This window comes from Heterodontus francisci, chromosome 19, assembly GCF_036365525.1.
Source record: "Heterodontus francisci isolate sHetFra1 chromosome 19, sHetFra1.hap1, whole genome shotgun sequence".
NCBI classification, from domain to species: domain Eukaryota; kingdom Metazoa; phylum Chordata; class Chondrichthyes; order Heterodontiformes; family Heterodontidae; genus Heterodontus; species Heterodontus francisci.
Genome location: NC_090389.1, coordinates 22649890 through 22666252, shown reverse-complemented (window position 1 = coordinate 22666252; position 16363 = coordinate 22649890). Strand labels below are relative to the sequence as shown.

Here is a 16363-nt window from a genome sequence, read left to right as displayed (position 1 = left end):
TGGCAAACCGAACATGACAGGGTTGGTAAAAGCCAATTCACAAGACATATAACCTGACGCTGTATCACTCGTCGGGGGTGGATGCAGCTTACAAGAGTGATACAGCAAGTTCTTGTTAAATTAAATGACCTACTTGTCATTAACTTATCAAGACCATTCCCACAAGCCGAAGTGCAGTTTTATATCTAAAGAACCAAATATGAACTGAGCCTGGTCAAACAGTGGAGCAGATTGATCTTTACTGGCTCCTAACATCCTCGTCAGTCTAGCCATGCTGTACATTAAAGACACATTCTGCGTCCAACGTATTATAGGAACATAGGGACAGGCATAGGCCAATCAATCCCTCGAGCCTGTTCTGTCACTCAATTATATCTCTAACTCAACTCTATTTAACCGCTTTGGTTCCATATCCCTTAATACCCTTAGCCAAGCAAAATCTACCAATCTCAGTTTTGAAAGTTTCAATTGACGCCACAGCCTCAACAGCTTTTTAGGGGGAAGAGAGTTCTTAGATTTTCACTAAGCTTTGCGCTTAGTGTTTCCTGATTTTTATTGTTAATACATCGGACTGGATTGTGTTACTAAATGTAAATTAAAGATGCCTACTTTTTGTCCAGTCCAAAACCAGACAGGATAGGCTGGTTAATAAACATACTGTGCCAGTGTTTGAAATGGGTGCAGTCATGTTTGCGTCAAATGGAAAGCCTGCACATGCACAAACCTCACTGGGTATGTGTGTACAATGCCAGGAGATTGTAGCACATGTAGCCAATCAGCATCCTCCCCCCCCCACCACACCCATCTGTACTCTGTGCATACGCCCACCTCACTCTAAACACACACACCCAGACTGTAATATGATCAGGAGTCGGCAACGTGTCCGCACACTGACACCAGTGTGTATTATAAAAATTTTGAGGTGAGTGGCAATTTTAAATGAGTTGCTCCAAACCTTTAAACTGGTGTTTTAAATTAACCTAGCGGGGGGGTGAGGGCAGGAGAGAGAGAGAGGGGGTGAGGGAGAGCGAGGGGGTGAGGGAGGGGCGAGGAAGGGGGGCAGGAGGGGGGATGGGAGAAAGGGGGAGGCGAGCGAGCGAAGGGGGCGGGAGAGCGAGTGAGGGGGGCGGGAGAGCGAGCGAAGGGCGGGGCATATTTTGTCAAATGTCCGTGGAACAACATGTTGGTGCCTATCTCTGAAAATGATGCACACAGCCAGACAGCCCTTGCATTTCACTTTGGTTCTCAAAATTACCACTTGGTCACCCCATAACCAGAACGTCATGTTCAAAGTTGAAGGGATTTTCAGCCATCCTCAGGTTTTGAATTATACACTGTCTGATTAAAAAGCGGTGTCACGCTTTCTGGGATTCCCCTGGGAACGTGTCTTGAATTTTTAAAAATCTGTTCTCGGTAATTTTCTCCCCTCCCCCCTCTTTGCTGGGACAGCTCTTTGTTGAAGTAGTCATGTGCGAGTCCTGACATTAAGATGGACTATTCCACCAACAGATGCATCATGGCAAGGCCAGTCCTGCCCTAGCTTGACGCCAGCGCATGCACACTTACAGCAGAGTGTTGGCAGGCAGTCAATGAGTCAAGGGGGTGATGCCATGAATAGCAACAGTGAAACGTGAGCAGATCACATCAGTGCCAGCTGAACTCCATAATGCGATATGTTGATAGCTGAGCTGAAATAAGGTGGGAAGAGGTCTTTGTAGATCATAAACATGGGCATCGACCTGTTGGGACAAACAGCCTGTTTCTGTGCTGTAAATTCGAAGTAATTCACTACCTTCAAACATTGTTTGGAAAGCAGTTACATAGAGACTTCCAGAAGGTCAGACTATGTAAAGGCCATGTTGCCAGAGCCGAATGAAGAACTCTTGGGTTAGAATTAGGCTCTGGGCACCAGGAACATTCAAGGCCTTCCCACACAAACTCCTCCCTGCCAATCCATTAATGTTCGCCGCATCTGAGAAGGCTGGGCTGCTGCTCTATGTTGCTGGGACCCACAGGCATTGACGAGCAGTTCCTTGCTCCAATGGGATTGAGGGGGTGGGGAGGCTCAGCTCCTCAGGTTATAACTGGCGGACATCCTACACGTGTGCTAACGCATCCCTGCACAAAGTTCATAGCCATGATCTCAGTGATTGGCCGAACCAGCTCGAGGGACTGAACGGCCTATTCCTGTTCCTATTTAACTTTTCAAAATGAAATAGCATTTTAAAAAACAAGAGGAGAGAGGAGAATTTTTTTTATGCAGGGAGTTGTTGTGATCTGGAATGCGCTGCCTGAAAGGGCAGTGGAAGTAGATTCAATAGTAACTTTCAAAAGAGAATTGGGTTAATATTAGAAAAAGAAACATTTGCAGAGTTATGGGGAAAGGAGGGAGTGGTACCAACTGGTTAGCTCTTTCAAAGAGCTAGCACAGGCACAATGGACTGAATGGCCCTCTCCTGCATTGGATTTTCTATGATTCTAAGAATTGGCAAAAAGTCAGCAGATTTGCTACCATCTTGGTCGTGAGGTCTTGGAAACTTTCAAGCCAGAAATCGCAACAGGTAATCTATCTTTTTGATTGGCTGTAACTATGGACTGTAACTGAAATTAACAACTATTTTAATTTCCACTTACACACAACCATGTCCCCCCACGACAGGGAACTCTGAAAGGTGCTATTGTAGAACACCTGACAAGCAACAATGATTACAGTAATCAACCCCTTGTGGACTACAGCAGCAATTTTGCAACAAAACAGAAAACAAAGATGACAGGTACCAGAGAATGAGTACTAATAATGATTAAGTGCTGCCCTGTACAGACTAAAGTACAGGACAGCAGCACAGCATGGGGCTGAGATCATGCAAAAGAGTAAATGGGAAACTTGAACAGATTACACAGTGAAAGGAGAACTCGAGCAGATTATTTCAGTGTTATCTGAAATGCTTAATGCTTTAATTAACTTCAAACACACAACCTGGAGTTTGCTGTTCCTTGCATTTTGTGCAAATTCACAAGACTTCTTCGGTGTAGAAGGCAAAGGAGCTGGAGGAGTCAGAAGTGTACCACAAGTCACAGCACTGAGACGCTGCACCACGTGATGCAAACTATAGTGTTCTATTCTGTGACAGTCTTATTGTACTCTGAAATACACAGTATTACTCTATCTGACGTATACAACGTGACAGTACCCTTGTTCCAGTGACACATGTGCGACACATGCTACAACATTTTACTTAACAGAAATTTGCTGCATGTCACAGTTTTCAGCAGGAGAATGCGTGGGGTGAAAGGAGGCCAATAGCAGCTTCCTTACAAATGGAGAATTATATGAGCGAGACCCCATGCCAACATCTCTGTTGTTTAGGAGAGCTCAGCCTGCACTCCTTGTGTCTGTATAAAATGGACGAATTAGTAACACCTTGGCCTGGCCTGCTGTCAGCAGATTCTTAACGCGACCTTTCCATTCTGAAAGTACACTGAAAAGAGGTGGATGTTTGGGTGGAAGCAGGGATATATATTTTCATTGTGCTCCCAGCCTTAAATTATTGTGATATAAAGGCTGTCATTTTTACATATGACCCTCAGTCTGTTTACCAACGTTTTCTACATTATTGGTGCAGTTAGTTCTGAGAACATATTTATCAGCAACATAAGAGCCTATTACATTTAGTGGAAGGGGCTAACATGTAATTTTTGCTGAAGCCAAGACTTCTTTATTTCCAACCCTCGCCCCAGCTACTGCTGGAGCATCTGTGCCATAGATGAGTGGCAACACCGAAATTGTCAAAAATCACACCTTCAGGGCTAGGATATCTGGCGTTCTGTTTATTCTGAGGCCATATCATGAACTAACACGTCTGTGTTTTGGTTCAATGCAACATATCTTAATTCGACCGGCTTTGCTACTGGGTAACTATCCAGGAAATCTGCACTCACAGGGTTAAAATCCAATTCTTCATTGCTTACTGTTGCCAGAACTCCATAAGTCCATATTAATGTTCCTTGTAAAATCCCTGTTCTTGCCTTCTCTCTGACTAGGGGCACGAATCTTTCCAAGGCACCAACACTATGTATAGCACTAATTGGAAAGAAGGGGCTTAATACTTAGGTTGGGGGTGGTGGGGGAGGAAGAGAGCGAGAGAGACCGGCACTGTGCTCCGCAGACCTCACAGATTCCCACTGGAGAAAAGGGAAGTCTATTACCAGCTTCCACAATAAACAGCATAAATCTCTGGGAAGCACACCCTCAGGAAGATCTTAAGAGCACCATGTAGATTAGGAACTGAATGCTGGTGATGTAATGGGTTTCCAAAGGATGCCAGAGGACGTATGTTATTGTAACATGAGCTTCAGCAGAGGCAGCTTGTCTCATTTCTTTCCTCCCCTCCCTACATCCCAGGCAGAAACCAAAACAGCTAAATGTTTGTGGATATTTAAGGGACTATCTTCCAATAGTGTTGTCATTTGGGAGCCTCAACAAACAAAATTTGATACTGAGCCACATAAGGAGATATCAGATCAGGTGACCAAATGCTTGGACAAAAACAGAATCACAGAATTATTACAGCACAGAAGGAGGCCATTCGGCCCATCTTGTCAGCACTGGTTCTCTGAAGGAGCAACTTACCTAGTGTCAGTACCCCACCTTCTCCCCATAGCTGTGCACATTCTTCCTTTTCAGATAATAATTCAATTCCCACTTGAATGCCTCAATTGAACCTGCCTCCACCACACTCCCTGACAGTGCATTCCAGATCCAAACCACTCGCTGTGTGAAAAAGTTTTTCCTCATGTCGTCATTGCTTCTTTTGTCAATTACTTTAAATCTGTGCCCCCTTGTTCTCAATCCTTCCACCAATGGGGATAGTTTTTCCTTATCTACTCTGTCCAGATCCCTCATAATTTTGAATACCTCTATCAAATTTCCTCTCAACCTCCTCTTCTCCAAAGAAAACAGTCCCAACTTCGCCAATCTATCGACGTAACTGAAGTTCCTCATTCCTGGATCCATTCTTGTGAATCTTTTCTGTACTCTCTCCAATGCCTTCACATCTTGCCTAAAGTATGGCACCCAGAACTGGACACAATATTCAATGCTGTTATTGTATGCTTTCGGCGACTCAAATGAGGGTGTCCACCTGCATAACAGAGCTGACAGCAAGCTGTTCAACTTGACAAGACAGCTTGCCAAGACCAAAGTGCATAAAGTCCTAGTCCATAAGTTGCTGTTTGCTGATGACACCACACTGGCATCCCATAAATGATGCTCACTTGCAATAGCTTGTAGATCGGTTCTCCTGGGCCTGCAAGGAGTTTGGACTAATAATCAGTGTCAGAAGACCAAAGTTATGGGCCAGAACATAGAGACTCCACCTTCCATCAACAGCAACCACCTCACTTTGGAGGTCGTCGACAACTTCACATACCTTGGATCAACAATCACCAGCAACCTGCCCCTTGTTGCTGAAATCAGCACCAGGATTGCCAAGGCCACAGCTGTCATATCAAAGTTGAGAAGGCGAGTGTGGACCAACAGCAAACTAACCAAAAAAACAAAGCTCCACGTGTACCAGGATTGTGTTCTCAACACCCTCCTTTACCGTAGCAAAGCATGGACAACTTATGCAAGCCAAGAAAAGCAGCTGAACAGCTTCCACTTCTGCTGCTTCAAATGAATATTGGGCATCTCCTGGCAGGACAGAGTGCTGAATACAAAAGTACACCAGCGTGCAGGGATCCCCGGCATGTTTGCCCTCAAGTCAGCGGAGACTCTGTTGGCTGGGTCATGTGTGCCGAATGGATCACGGCCGCATCCCCAAAGACATGCTCTATGGCGACCTTGTTGTAGGCACGAATCCAACAAGTCGGCACATCTGCAATACAAGGATGGCTGCAAGCAAGACCTCAGGTTGACTGGGATCAGTGTCGATGCATGGGAAGTCCTTGCTGTTGACTGCAGTTCTTGGAGAATGCAGTCAGGAAGGGTGTGGATAAAGCAGAGGACAAAACAAATGACCAGATGGTGGGAGAGAGAGCCGGCAGAAGGAAAAGACATCAGGTCAACCTCGGGCCAACGATATTCATCTGTGCCAGCTGCGGAAGGGATTGCCACTCACCGGTCGGCGTCTACAACAACATACACCCCGGGCACAGTCCATCGTATTTCAAGACAGATGGATGCCGACTACCCCTCCCCTTTTCCTTCCGTTCCAATCTTTCCTCAATACCTTGTATCCAGGAATATTTAATACCCAGTCCTGCCCTTCTTTGAGCCAGGTCTCTGTTATAGACAGATGGGACCTGTACAGGCCAGACGGGTTACACCTAAACAGAGCCAGAACCCTTGCGGGGTGATTTGTTAGTTCTACTGGGGTGGGTTTAAACTAACTTGGCAGAGGTGTGGGAACCAGGAGGTAACATCAGAGAGGAATACCAAGGTGCACAGAATACTGGTAGAGACAGATTTCCACATGGCGATCTACGCCTGTAATTCACCAACCTTATTTATCACACTCTGCGCATTCACATGCATTCACAGTAATCCTAATTTATTACTTTCTCTTTTATTCTGAACCCACCTAATAGCTTACTATTTCCTACACTCATGCTATCTGTCTCTCCCAATATTCTGTGCACCTTGGTATTCCTCTCTGATATTACCTCCTGGTTCCTACAACCCTCCCCAATAGCACTAGCAAATCGCCCCGCAAGGGTCCTGGCTCTGTTCAGGTGCAACCCGTCTGGACTGTATAGGTGCCATCTCTCCCAGAGTTGGGCCCAGCATCCCAGGAATCTAAAGCCCTCTCTCCTGCACCATCTTTCAAGCCACAGATTCATCTGCGTTATCCTCCTATTTCTATACCCACTTGCATGTGGAACTGGGAGCAATCCGGAAATTACTATTTTTGCAGTCCTGCTTGCTAGCTTCCTACTTAGCTCCCTAAATTCTGACTGCAGGACCATACCACTCTTTCTGCCTATGTCGTTGGTACCAATATTGACCACGACTGTTAGCTGTGCACTCTCCCCACTCAGGGTGCTCTCCAGCAGTTCAGTGACATCCTTGACCCTGGTGCCAGGGAGGCAACACACCATCCTGGATTCATGTATGCAGCCGCAGAAACGCCTCTCTATTCCCCTAACTATTGAATCTCCTATCACTATTGCTCTTCCAGCCTTCTTTGTGCCCCCCTGTGTAGCTGAGCCAAATGTGGTGCCGTGGACTTGGCTCTGGCTGCACTCCCCACACGAACCATCACTTTCATCGGCATTCAGAACTGAATACAGGTTGGAGAGTGAGGTAGAAACATAGCAAATAGGAGCAGGAGTAGGCCATTCGGCCCTGCTCCACCATTCAAAAAAGATCATGGCTGATCGTCTAATTCAGTATCCTGTTCCTGCTTTTTCCCCCATATCCCTTGATCCCTTTGGCATTAATATATCTATCTCCTTCTTGAATATATTGAATGATTTGGCCTCCACTGCCTTCTGTGGTAGAGATTTCCACAGGTTCACCACCCTCTGAGTGAAGAAATTTCTCCTCATCTCGGTTCTAAATGGCATACCCTGTATCCTGAGTCTGTGATCCCTGGTTCTGGAATCCCCAGCCATTGGGAAAATCCTCTCTGTATCTAGCCTGTCTTGCCCTGTTCGAATTTTATAGGTTTCTATAAGATCCCATCTCATTCTTCTAAACTCTAGTGAATATAGGCCTAGTCGACCCAATCTCTCCCCATACATCAATCCTGCCATCCCAGGAATCAGCCTAGTAAATCTTCTTTGCACTCCCTCCATGGCAAGAACATCCTTCCTCAGCTAAGGAGACCAAAACTGCACACAATACTCCAGATGTGGTCTCACCAAGGCCCTGTATAACTACAATAAGACACCCTTGCTCCTGTACTCAAATCCTCTTGCAATGACGCCCAACATACCATTTGCCTTCCTAATTGCTTGCTGCACCTAAATGCTTGCTTTCAGCGACTGGTACACAAGGACACCCAGGTTTCGTAGCACCTCCCCATTTCCCAATCTATCACCATTCAGATAATAATCTGCCTTTCTGTTTTTACAACCAAAGTGGATAACCTCACATTTATCCACGTTATACTACATCTGTCATGCATTTGCCCACTCACCCAACTTGTCCAAATCACATTGGAGCCTCTTTGCATCCTCCTCACAACTCAAGTTTCCCCGCCTGCTCCCCCCCACCCCCTCCCCCCAGCTTTGTGTCATCTGCAAACTTGGAAATGGTACATTTAGTTCCCTCACCCAAGTCATTAACATATATTGTGAATAGCTGGGGCCCAAGCACTGATCCCTGCAGTACCCCACTAGTCACTGCCTGCCACCTGGAAAAAGACCCCGAGATGCACTTAGGGGACACTGGCACTATCTGCCTGTCTCTTCTTGACTATCTGGTGGCCACCAATTCCCTGTCTGCCTGCATACTATTAAGCTGCGGGATGACCACATCTATAAATGTGGTATCCACAAAGCTCTCAAACTCACGGATGCACCGTAGTGACACCAACTGCTGCTCATGCTCCGAAACACGGAGCTCGAGCTGCTGCTGCTGATTACACTACCTACACGTGTGATTATTCAGGACATGGGAAGCATCTTGGAGTTCCCACATAGCACAGAATGTGCACTCTAGAGGTCAGAGCAGTCCTGCCATTCATCTATTAGATAATAAACCTTCCTACTAACAAACCTTACTATTAATAAGACTTAGGTTTTAATGAGTGTCTTAAAGGGAGAGAGAACGGTGAAGAGATTTAGTGAGGGAACTAAGAGAGCTTAGGTCCTTGGTAGCTGAAGGAACAGCTGCCAATGGTGGAGCAATTAAAATTGGGGATGCACAAGAGGCCAGAATTAAAGGAGTGCAGAGATTGCAGAGGGTTGCAGGGCTGCAGGAGGTTACAGAGGTAGGGAGGGGTGAGATCATGACACACATATTTGGTAATCACAGGCACACTGCCCAATTTTTTGCTGAGCATTTGGGCACAAAATTGTAGGCAAAGCACCAAATACAGACAGCGAGTGGGGAGGCATCCTGTCAATGGTGTGAACTTGGTAACTGGCCCCATGCCCTATTTTTCCTTTTTAACTTTTCACAAGCAAAAACCTTTGCCCTGCATTCCACATTCTGCAGCACCGATTGCAACAATATTTTTCTTCACCACCCAAGACAACGATATTGGTCCCTTCCCAGATAGGAGCAGTAGGCCATTCTGCTCCTCAACTCTGCTCCACCATTCAATGAGACCATGGTTGATCTGTACCTCAACTCCATTTAATAGCCTTAGCTCCATATTTGTTACCCTTACCTAACAGACATCTGTTAATCCCAGTCTTTGAAAATTCCAATTGATCCTCCAACATCCACAGCCTTTTGCGGGAGGGGGAAGAGAGTTCCTGATTTCCATTACCCTCTGTGTGAAAAAGTGTTTCATGATTTTACTTCTGAATGACCTAACTCTAATTGGAAGATTCTGCAAAGCAGTCGAGATAAAATGTCTTACATTATACGCTCCTAGCTTTCCACAGAATTTTGCCTCTGTTTTCCTTGGAGGAGAAATTTGATAGAGGTGTTCAAAATCATGAGGGGTCTGGACAGAGTAGAAAGGGAGAAACCTTTCCCATTGGCCGAAGGATCCAGAACCAGAAGACACCGATTTAAGGTGACTGGCAAAAGAAGCAACAGTAACATGAGGAAAAACATTTTTTTTTTTTTATAAACGCAGCGAGTGGTTAGGATCTGGAATGCACTGTCTGAGAGTGTGGTGGAGACAGATTCAATCGAGGGCTACAAAAGAGAACTGGATAATAATCTGAAGTTAAAAGAAATTGCAGGGCGATGGGGAAAAAGCAGGGGAGTGGGAGCAGGCGAGCTGCACTTGCAGAGAGCCGGTGTGGACACGATGGGCTGAATGGCCTCCTTCTGTGCTGCAACTGTTCTATTGTTCTATGAAATCTCTATCAGCTGTAATACTGTGGGAAGTGGAAGCACAGCAATAGGGCAAGAGTTTGTCACTGTTATCTTACTCGATCCAGAATGTACTGCAGGGTGGAGAAGCAATGCCAAGAAGCCCCAACCATAGGAATGGAGGGATACTAAAAGAATGTCTCCACATGTTGCTGGATGGTTCACACTACTCAGCGGACAAATTCTATTACAGATAATGAGGCCAATTTTCACAGTGTGCGCTAATTACGAATAACTTCGTCCGCTGCTAGGGGATAAAAATTGCAGGCCATGGTTTTCTATCCATAATAAACAGAAATGGATTAGAAGCAGAATAATGTCCCTATCGCTATCTAATCAACCTCATGCTCAGAAGAATGGTGCGAGTTTTCCATTTCTCATTATTTTCATCGCTTCCCAGGTTGAGACTGCCAACTGATGCCAAAGCATGCATAATCTCTTATACAATGGACCATCTGACTAAGTGCTGGATTGAGACTGTTCTATAACTAAATTCATGTCAGACTTTTACAACCAGCAGTGAGTTGGATGTATATCCCTTAGACTGAATTCATACCCAAGCCCTAGAAATGAAAGAACAGTATGTTAATCCACTGCAGCATTCAGTTCCCACTTGTATGTGAGCTTCAAAAGGTTCCCCTTCTCCACCCTGTCCCTGGCCAGTATTGTTCCAAGCCCAGTCTTTAGAGTACAGGCTGAAAGATTATACGGTGTGACTCACTGTCAATGACAAATGAATAACAGGTACTTCGCACACTTACCCTGTTGAATATGGACGTGGCAATGTATGCACAGCGTGGGTGGAAAGCTCCAGTCCCACAAACATACAGGTGAGTTTGGTTGTAGAAGTGGAGGACCCTCAGGAAGTTGCCACAGTCCAGCTGCAAAGAAATCAAAATGTTTTAGCTACTTTCTAGCATCTTCTGTCCAACAAAATCTCTCAGACTATAGAAGAACTCAATCTCACTTTGTGACTTGCAAATGATACAATTGCTAATTTGATCGGTTCCAGTTCTGTGTATCTGCTGATGATTTAGGTCAGTCAAGCTTGTTTTACCCATAACTCCTTTCAATTTGTAAATGGCAACATAGGAACAGGAGTAGGCCATTTGGCCCCTTGAGCCTGTTCCGCTATTTAATCAGGCCATGATTTATCAGTACCTCAAATCTACTTACTCGCCTTTGATCCAGATACCTTAAAACTGCCACCTAACAAAAATCTATCAATTTCATTTGAAAATTTTAGTTGTCCCAATATCCACAGATGTTTGGGGGAGAGGCTTCGAGGGGGCAATTTTAAAATTAGAGATAGGCCATTTAAGAGGGAAATCAGGAAACCATTTTTCACACAATGGGTAGTGGAAATCTGGAACACGCATTCCCAAAAAGTCTGTGAATGCTGGGCCAATTGGTGCTTTTAAGACCGTGATTGATAGATTTTTGTTAGGTAACCTTTGTGCTCATTAATTAACATGAGGACCATTAGTTCTGCACTCTTATTTTAATATCAAGCATTACTTTGACAGATGTAACAAATGTTAAGTGTAGTTAAAACGCGTTCTCTACAGTCTTTTCACACTACCAGATCGGGTACAGGACATTTTAAATAAAAACAAGAAATGCTGAAAATCCTCAGCAGGTCTGGCAACATCTGTGGAGAGAGAAGCAGAGTTAACGTTTCTGGTCAGTAACCCTTCATCAGAACTGGACATTTTAATGCTGATCCATACTCTCTCCACTCTATTACAACAAAGTAGCTCAACCCCAACTACAGAAGACTGTTGACTATTGCACCAGTGTGACCTTATTTATTTCTCACACAGCCATCATTAAAAGGTCTCTACATGTGATAGGTGTTGTTAAATTCCTATGCAAAGCTTTTGAGTACAGACCTGGGCTTGGGCAGGTGCACTCCTGATCCTGGCCCCTTTTTTGGCTGGGTCTTGGGTCGGAACATTTATGATGCAACCGGGATGTCTGGCTCAGGTGGGGTTATAATGCCATTATAGCGCTTTTGTTGCTGATTTCGTGTCCCAGCTACATCTTAGGAAACGTCAATAGAGTGACCCTTTTCACAATATGTCAGTTTCTCTATTGCATTGGACGAATGCGGTAGGAAATCAGCCTTTTAAATTACCCCTCTCGGGTCCCTTCAACTCCATTTTTTAAATGAACACATAAAGCTGTTAAATCAAGCAGCAATAAATGGAAGCATGGCTTCACTACATTGAATACATCACTTCACAGCAAATAATCCATTCAATTTGAATGGGGTGTTTCCCAGTGCAGTCTGTGAATAAACTGCTTGGAGATAGTAGAAACTGGAGGTGAACTGGGTCAATGGACTGGAGCTCAGATATACTGATACTCAACTGAATTAGCACTCTTGAGCTGTGGAGTAGGTATTTCACAGAGGCCAATGAGTTTCTCCAGGAGAATCGTCACTGCACCACTCTCATGTACCTCCCAGTGACTGGCTGAATAGTGGCACTGATGGCGGCCTGGGAGCCAGTTATCTACTCAGTCTGTCAAACATCATTGAGCATCGGGAAGACTACCTAACAAAGATGGGAGAAAAAAGTTAATTTTATTTTTTTTTAAAAGGGGACTGAATGGTACGGTAAGTTAGCACGACTCTGCAACCTGCCCACTGATGGAATGAAAGTTCAGTTATATTCTCTGTAAAGGGGCTGTGCAAAGTGACTCATTTCAAATGAGATTGGACAATTGCACCTGCTTGCACAGCACACAACTGCCTCAATTTCAACAAGGCCACAGGCTGGCTGGTGTGGGAAATGTAAACTAGGGCACTTGTGGGGCAGTTCATCTGAAGTTGTTCCAGAGTAGAAGCAGCCTCTGCATCTAACTGTGTTGTGACACAGTTAACTTGAACATACTTGATGCTGGCAGTGGGTGCTTGAAATAAGATGTTCCATTCCCCAGCATTGACATTTCTCAACTTCACGAACAAAAAAAATTCTCGCTGAAGAAATAAGTAGATGTCTGATGGTTACTGCTGCTGCCTGATGAAAATATATTTTTCACAGGACATTTATTACAGCAACTTTTATTTTCTATATTGTTAAGTTTCTATTTGAAGACAATTCCCATTTGTAAATACTTACGTCAGGGTCCTTCCCAGCCATTTTGCATTCATCTATCCTCTCAGAAGTAGCTGGCCAGTATAACTGGGGGGAAAAAGACAAAGATAATGTACTTATTAACACATTGAAATACAGGGTATGGTAGTGTAGTAGTTAACTTACTGCATAAAAATCCAGAGGAAGCGCGTTTAACATCAACCACAACAGGTTGAAAATCTGAATTCAGTTTATATAGATCTGTAACAAAACATTTGTATCATGAAGCTGTTAGAGTGCCATAAAAACTAATGTCCTTCAGACAAGGAAACCTGCCGTCCTTTCCCGATCTGACATATATGTGACTGCTGTCCTGTACCAAAATGGTCAACTCCTAACTGCCCTCTGAAGTGTCCCAGTATCAGTATCGAAGCATGACAAAGAATACATGAAGTGAGTACCTACATTACACGGACTGCAGCCGTCAAGAAAAAAGCTCACCAGCACTTTCTCAGGGGAACTAGCGATGGGCAATAAATGCTGACCTTGCATGCGATGCCCATATCCTAAGAATGGATAATAATGAAGGTTTTATTCCACGTTTTACAAATAATGCTTACAATGTGCAGTGAGACCTCAAAAGTACCATAAGAGGTTGGCCCTACCCTGGCATTTGACTGGCAGACAATTGAGATTCAGTCCTCAGTAATGCCCTCGGTGACTCTGCCTACCTTGTGAAGATCAGCTGCTCTGTCATTCCAGCAACCAGCCCCCCCCACCCCCCAAAAAAGATATAAATGCTGCCTTAGGACCAATGACTACCTCATGGTTCCACCAGCTAGAGATGAGAGAGTTAAAGACAACAGACACTCTCCTCCAGAAATTCAGTCAATGGTGCTGATATCAGCAACTTTAAACCTTTAGCCTGGGGGTCTTTTGGACTTTGGATGATCGTGTGAAACAGGCGATGTCAACTCAGATAGCAGTTTTTCACCAACCCTTTGCCATATCTGACCTGGGTACAGTTGGCGACACACTGCTGGCAATTGCTCTTATGGACTATTATCCCTCACCTCCTTAGGAACAAGGACAAAAGCACCCACCTGCCTTATCGCATCTCCCAAGAAATCAACAATCCGTTTAGTCTACACGCAGACATCGCTGCTCTCCGAATGTATTTAATTTTCTTGCACTAACTGGATCCATAAAACACTCAGGTATTTAATCAGATCAGACTATTCGAGATAGTGATGGTGTTGAAGCCTGGAATGTCTGGAATGAGTGGTGCTGGTGATTAAGATTTTGTTGAGTTGAGGTTTTGCTGCACAGACATATTCCAGTGCTGGGAGTTCACTGTCAATGTCAACAACCCTCATCCAGTATCACTATCTCATTCTTCACATCACTGCCTGTTCCTGTGGGAGAAATCTGTTTGCAATATAAATCACAAATTATACTCCTGTCATTCGGGGAGCCATTGGATTGTGCACCAACGCAGTAGATTATAACCTTCGCTGCCAGGCAGTAACCTCAGTTAGAGATTGGCCGCCTGTTCCACACCGCGCCCAGTGACTTCAAAGAACTGAAAATGGGGCAGTGAGTGTAAAGGTCGACTGATGGGAATGCTGAGTTTAATGTTCGCAGTGAGGTTAAAGCCATGCACAACAGGGATTCACTCAGTGATCGTGTGTTTCATCATATTGAAAATTTGATTGCTACTCACTCAAACCCTGCGCCATTAGAGAATGGGGAAATCTTTCCCACTCGCAAAGGATATGCACAGCAAAGCTCACTAATTCTGCAGATATTGACCATCAAGCGGTGGAGTTCACCAACCAGACACCTGATCAACTGGACTGAGGGCAGGTTCTCATTACCATATCCCTGGCAGGCTGCGGACAGCAAACAGGCACCTCATGGTAGCTCACTGGTTCTAGACTGGTGCAATATTGGGCAGCCCTGAGGCTGACTCTGCCTTAGAACAAGATAAATTGGGGTTGGGGAAGGGAAGGGACCTAGATGGAAAATCAGAAGAACATTCTTGTCCCTCCTGGCCCCACAAACACAATTTAAAACTTACCGTTTTGGAGCCTCTCCAGCTGTACAACTTATATAAACTTACCTTTTTGTTTTGGCAGTTTCTTTTTGCAGCGGCGACAGGGAGAGCGAGGTGGCAGCTGGGTAAGTAAGTCCTATATATTTGGGCAGCGGCTGAACCCGAGACACGACACCTGTAGTGTCTCCCACCCGCCCTCCTCCTCTAACCAAAAAAAAAGGACTCGGTGGTGTGCAGATAAGGCAAGGCTTTTTCTATTTTTTTTTCGTGTGATTGGTAAAAACTTTTCGTTCCTTTTTCATTTATCTAAGTTAAGACTAAGTTAAGCTTAAGATTAAAAATGGCAGGAGATCTCAGACCCGTATTATGCTCCTCATGCTCAATGTGGGAGCACGGGGACACGGCTGATGTCCCTGACTCCTTCACATGCTGGAAGTGTGTCCAGCTGCAGCTATTGTTAGACCGCATGACGGCTCTGGAGCTGCGGATGGACTCATTTTGGAGCATCCGCGATGCTGAGGAGGTCGTGGATAGCACGTTTAGTGAATTGGTCACACCGCAGATTATGATTGCTGAGGGAGAAAGGGAATGGGTGACCAAAAGGCAGAGAAAGAGCAGGAAGGCAGCGCAGGTGTCCCCTGCAGTCATCCCCCTCCACAACAGGTAAACCGTTTTGGATACTGTTGAGGGAGATGGCACACCAGGGGAAGGCAGCAGTAGCCAGGTTCATGGCACCGTGACTGGCTCTGCTGTTCGGAAGGGCGGGAAAAAGAGTGGAAGGGCTATAGTCATTGGGGATTCGATTGTAAGGGGAGTAGATAGGCAGTTCTGTGGTCGAAAACGAGACTCCCGAATGGTATGTTGCCTCCCAGGTGCACGGGTCAGGGATGTCTGAGATCAGCTGCAGAACATTCTGAAAGGGGAGGGTGAACAGCCAGTTGTCATTGTGCACATAGGCACCAATGATATAGGTAAAAAATGGGATGAGGTCCTACAAGCAGAATTTAGGGAGTTAGGAGCCAAGTTAAAAAGTAGGACCTCAGAGGCAGTAATCTCAGGATTGCTACCAGTGCCACGTGATAGAGTAGAAGTGAAAGAATAGTCAGGATGAATGCGTGGCTTGAGAGATGGTGCAGGAGGGAGGGGTTCAGATTTTTGGGACATTGGGACCGGTTCTGGGGGAAGTGGGACTATTACAAATTGGACGGTCTACACCTGGGCCGGACTGGA

General features: G+C 45.1%; 1 protein-coding gene across 1 annotated transcript in view; it reads right to left on the bottom strand.

The window, feature by feature from the left end:
* The window catches only part of sema3h (sema domain, immunoglobulin domain (Ig), short basic domain, secreted, (semaphorin) 3H), a 174887-nt gene that overhangs the window by 92684 nt on the left and 65840 nt on the right, over window positions 1-16363 (bottom strand). The window contains exons 3-4 of the mRNA XM_068051455.1: window positions 13123-13185; window positions 10759-10878 (exon numbers count right to left, since the gene is read on the bottom strand). Coding sequence (XP_067907556.1) covers window positions 10759-10878; window positions 13123-13185 — 183 coding nt within the window. The remainder of the gene's footprint in view (window positions 1-10758; window positions 10879-13122; window positions 13186-16363) is intronic.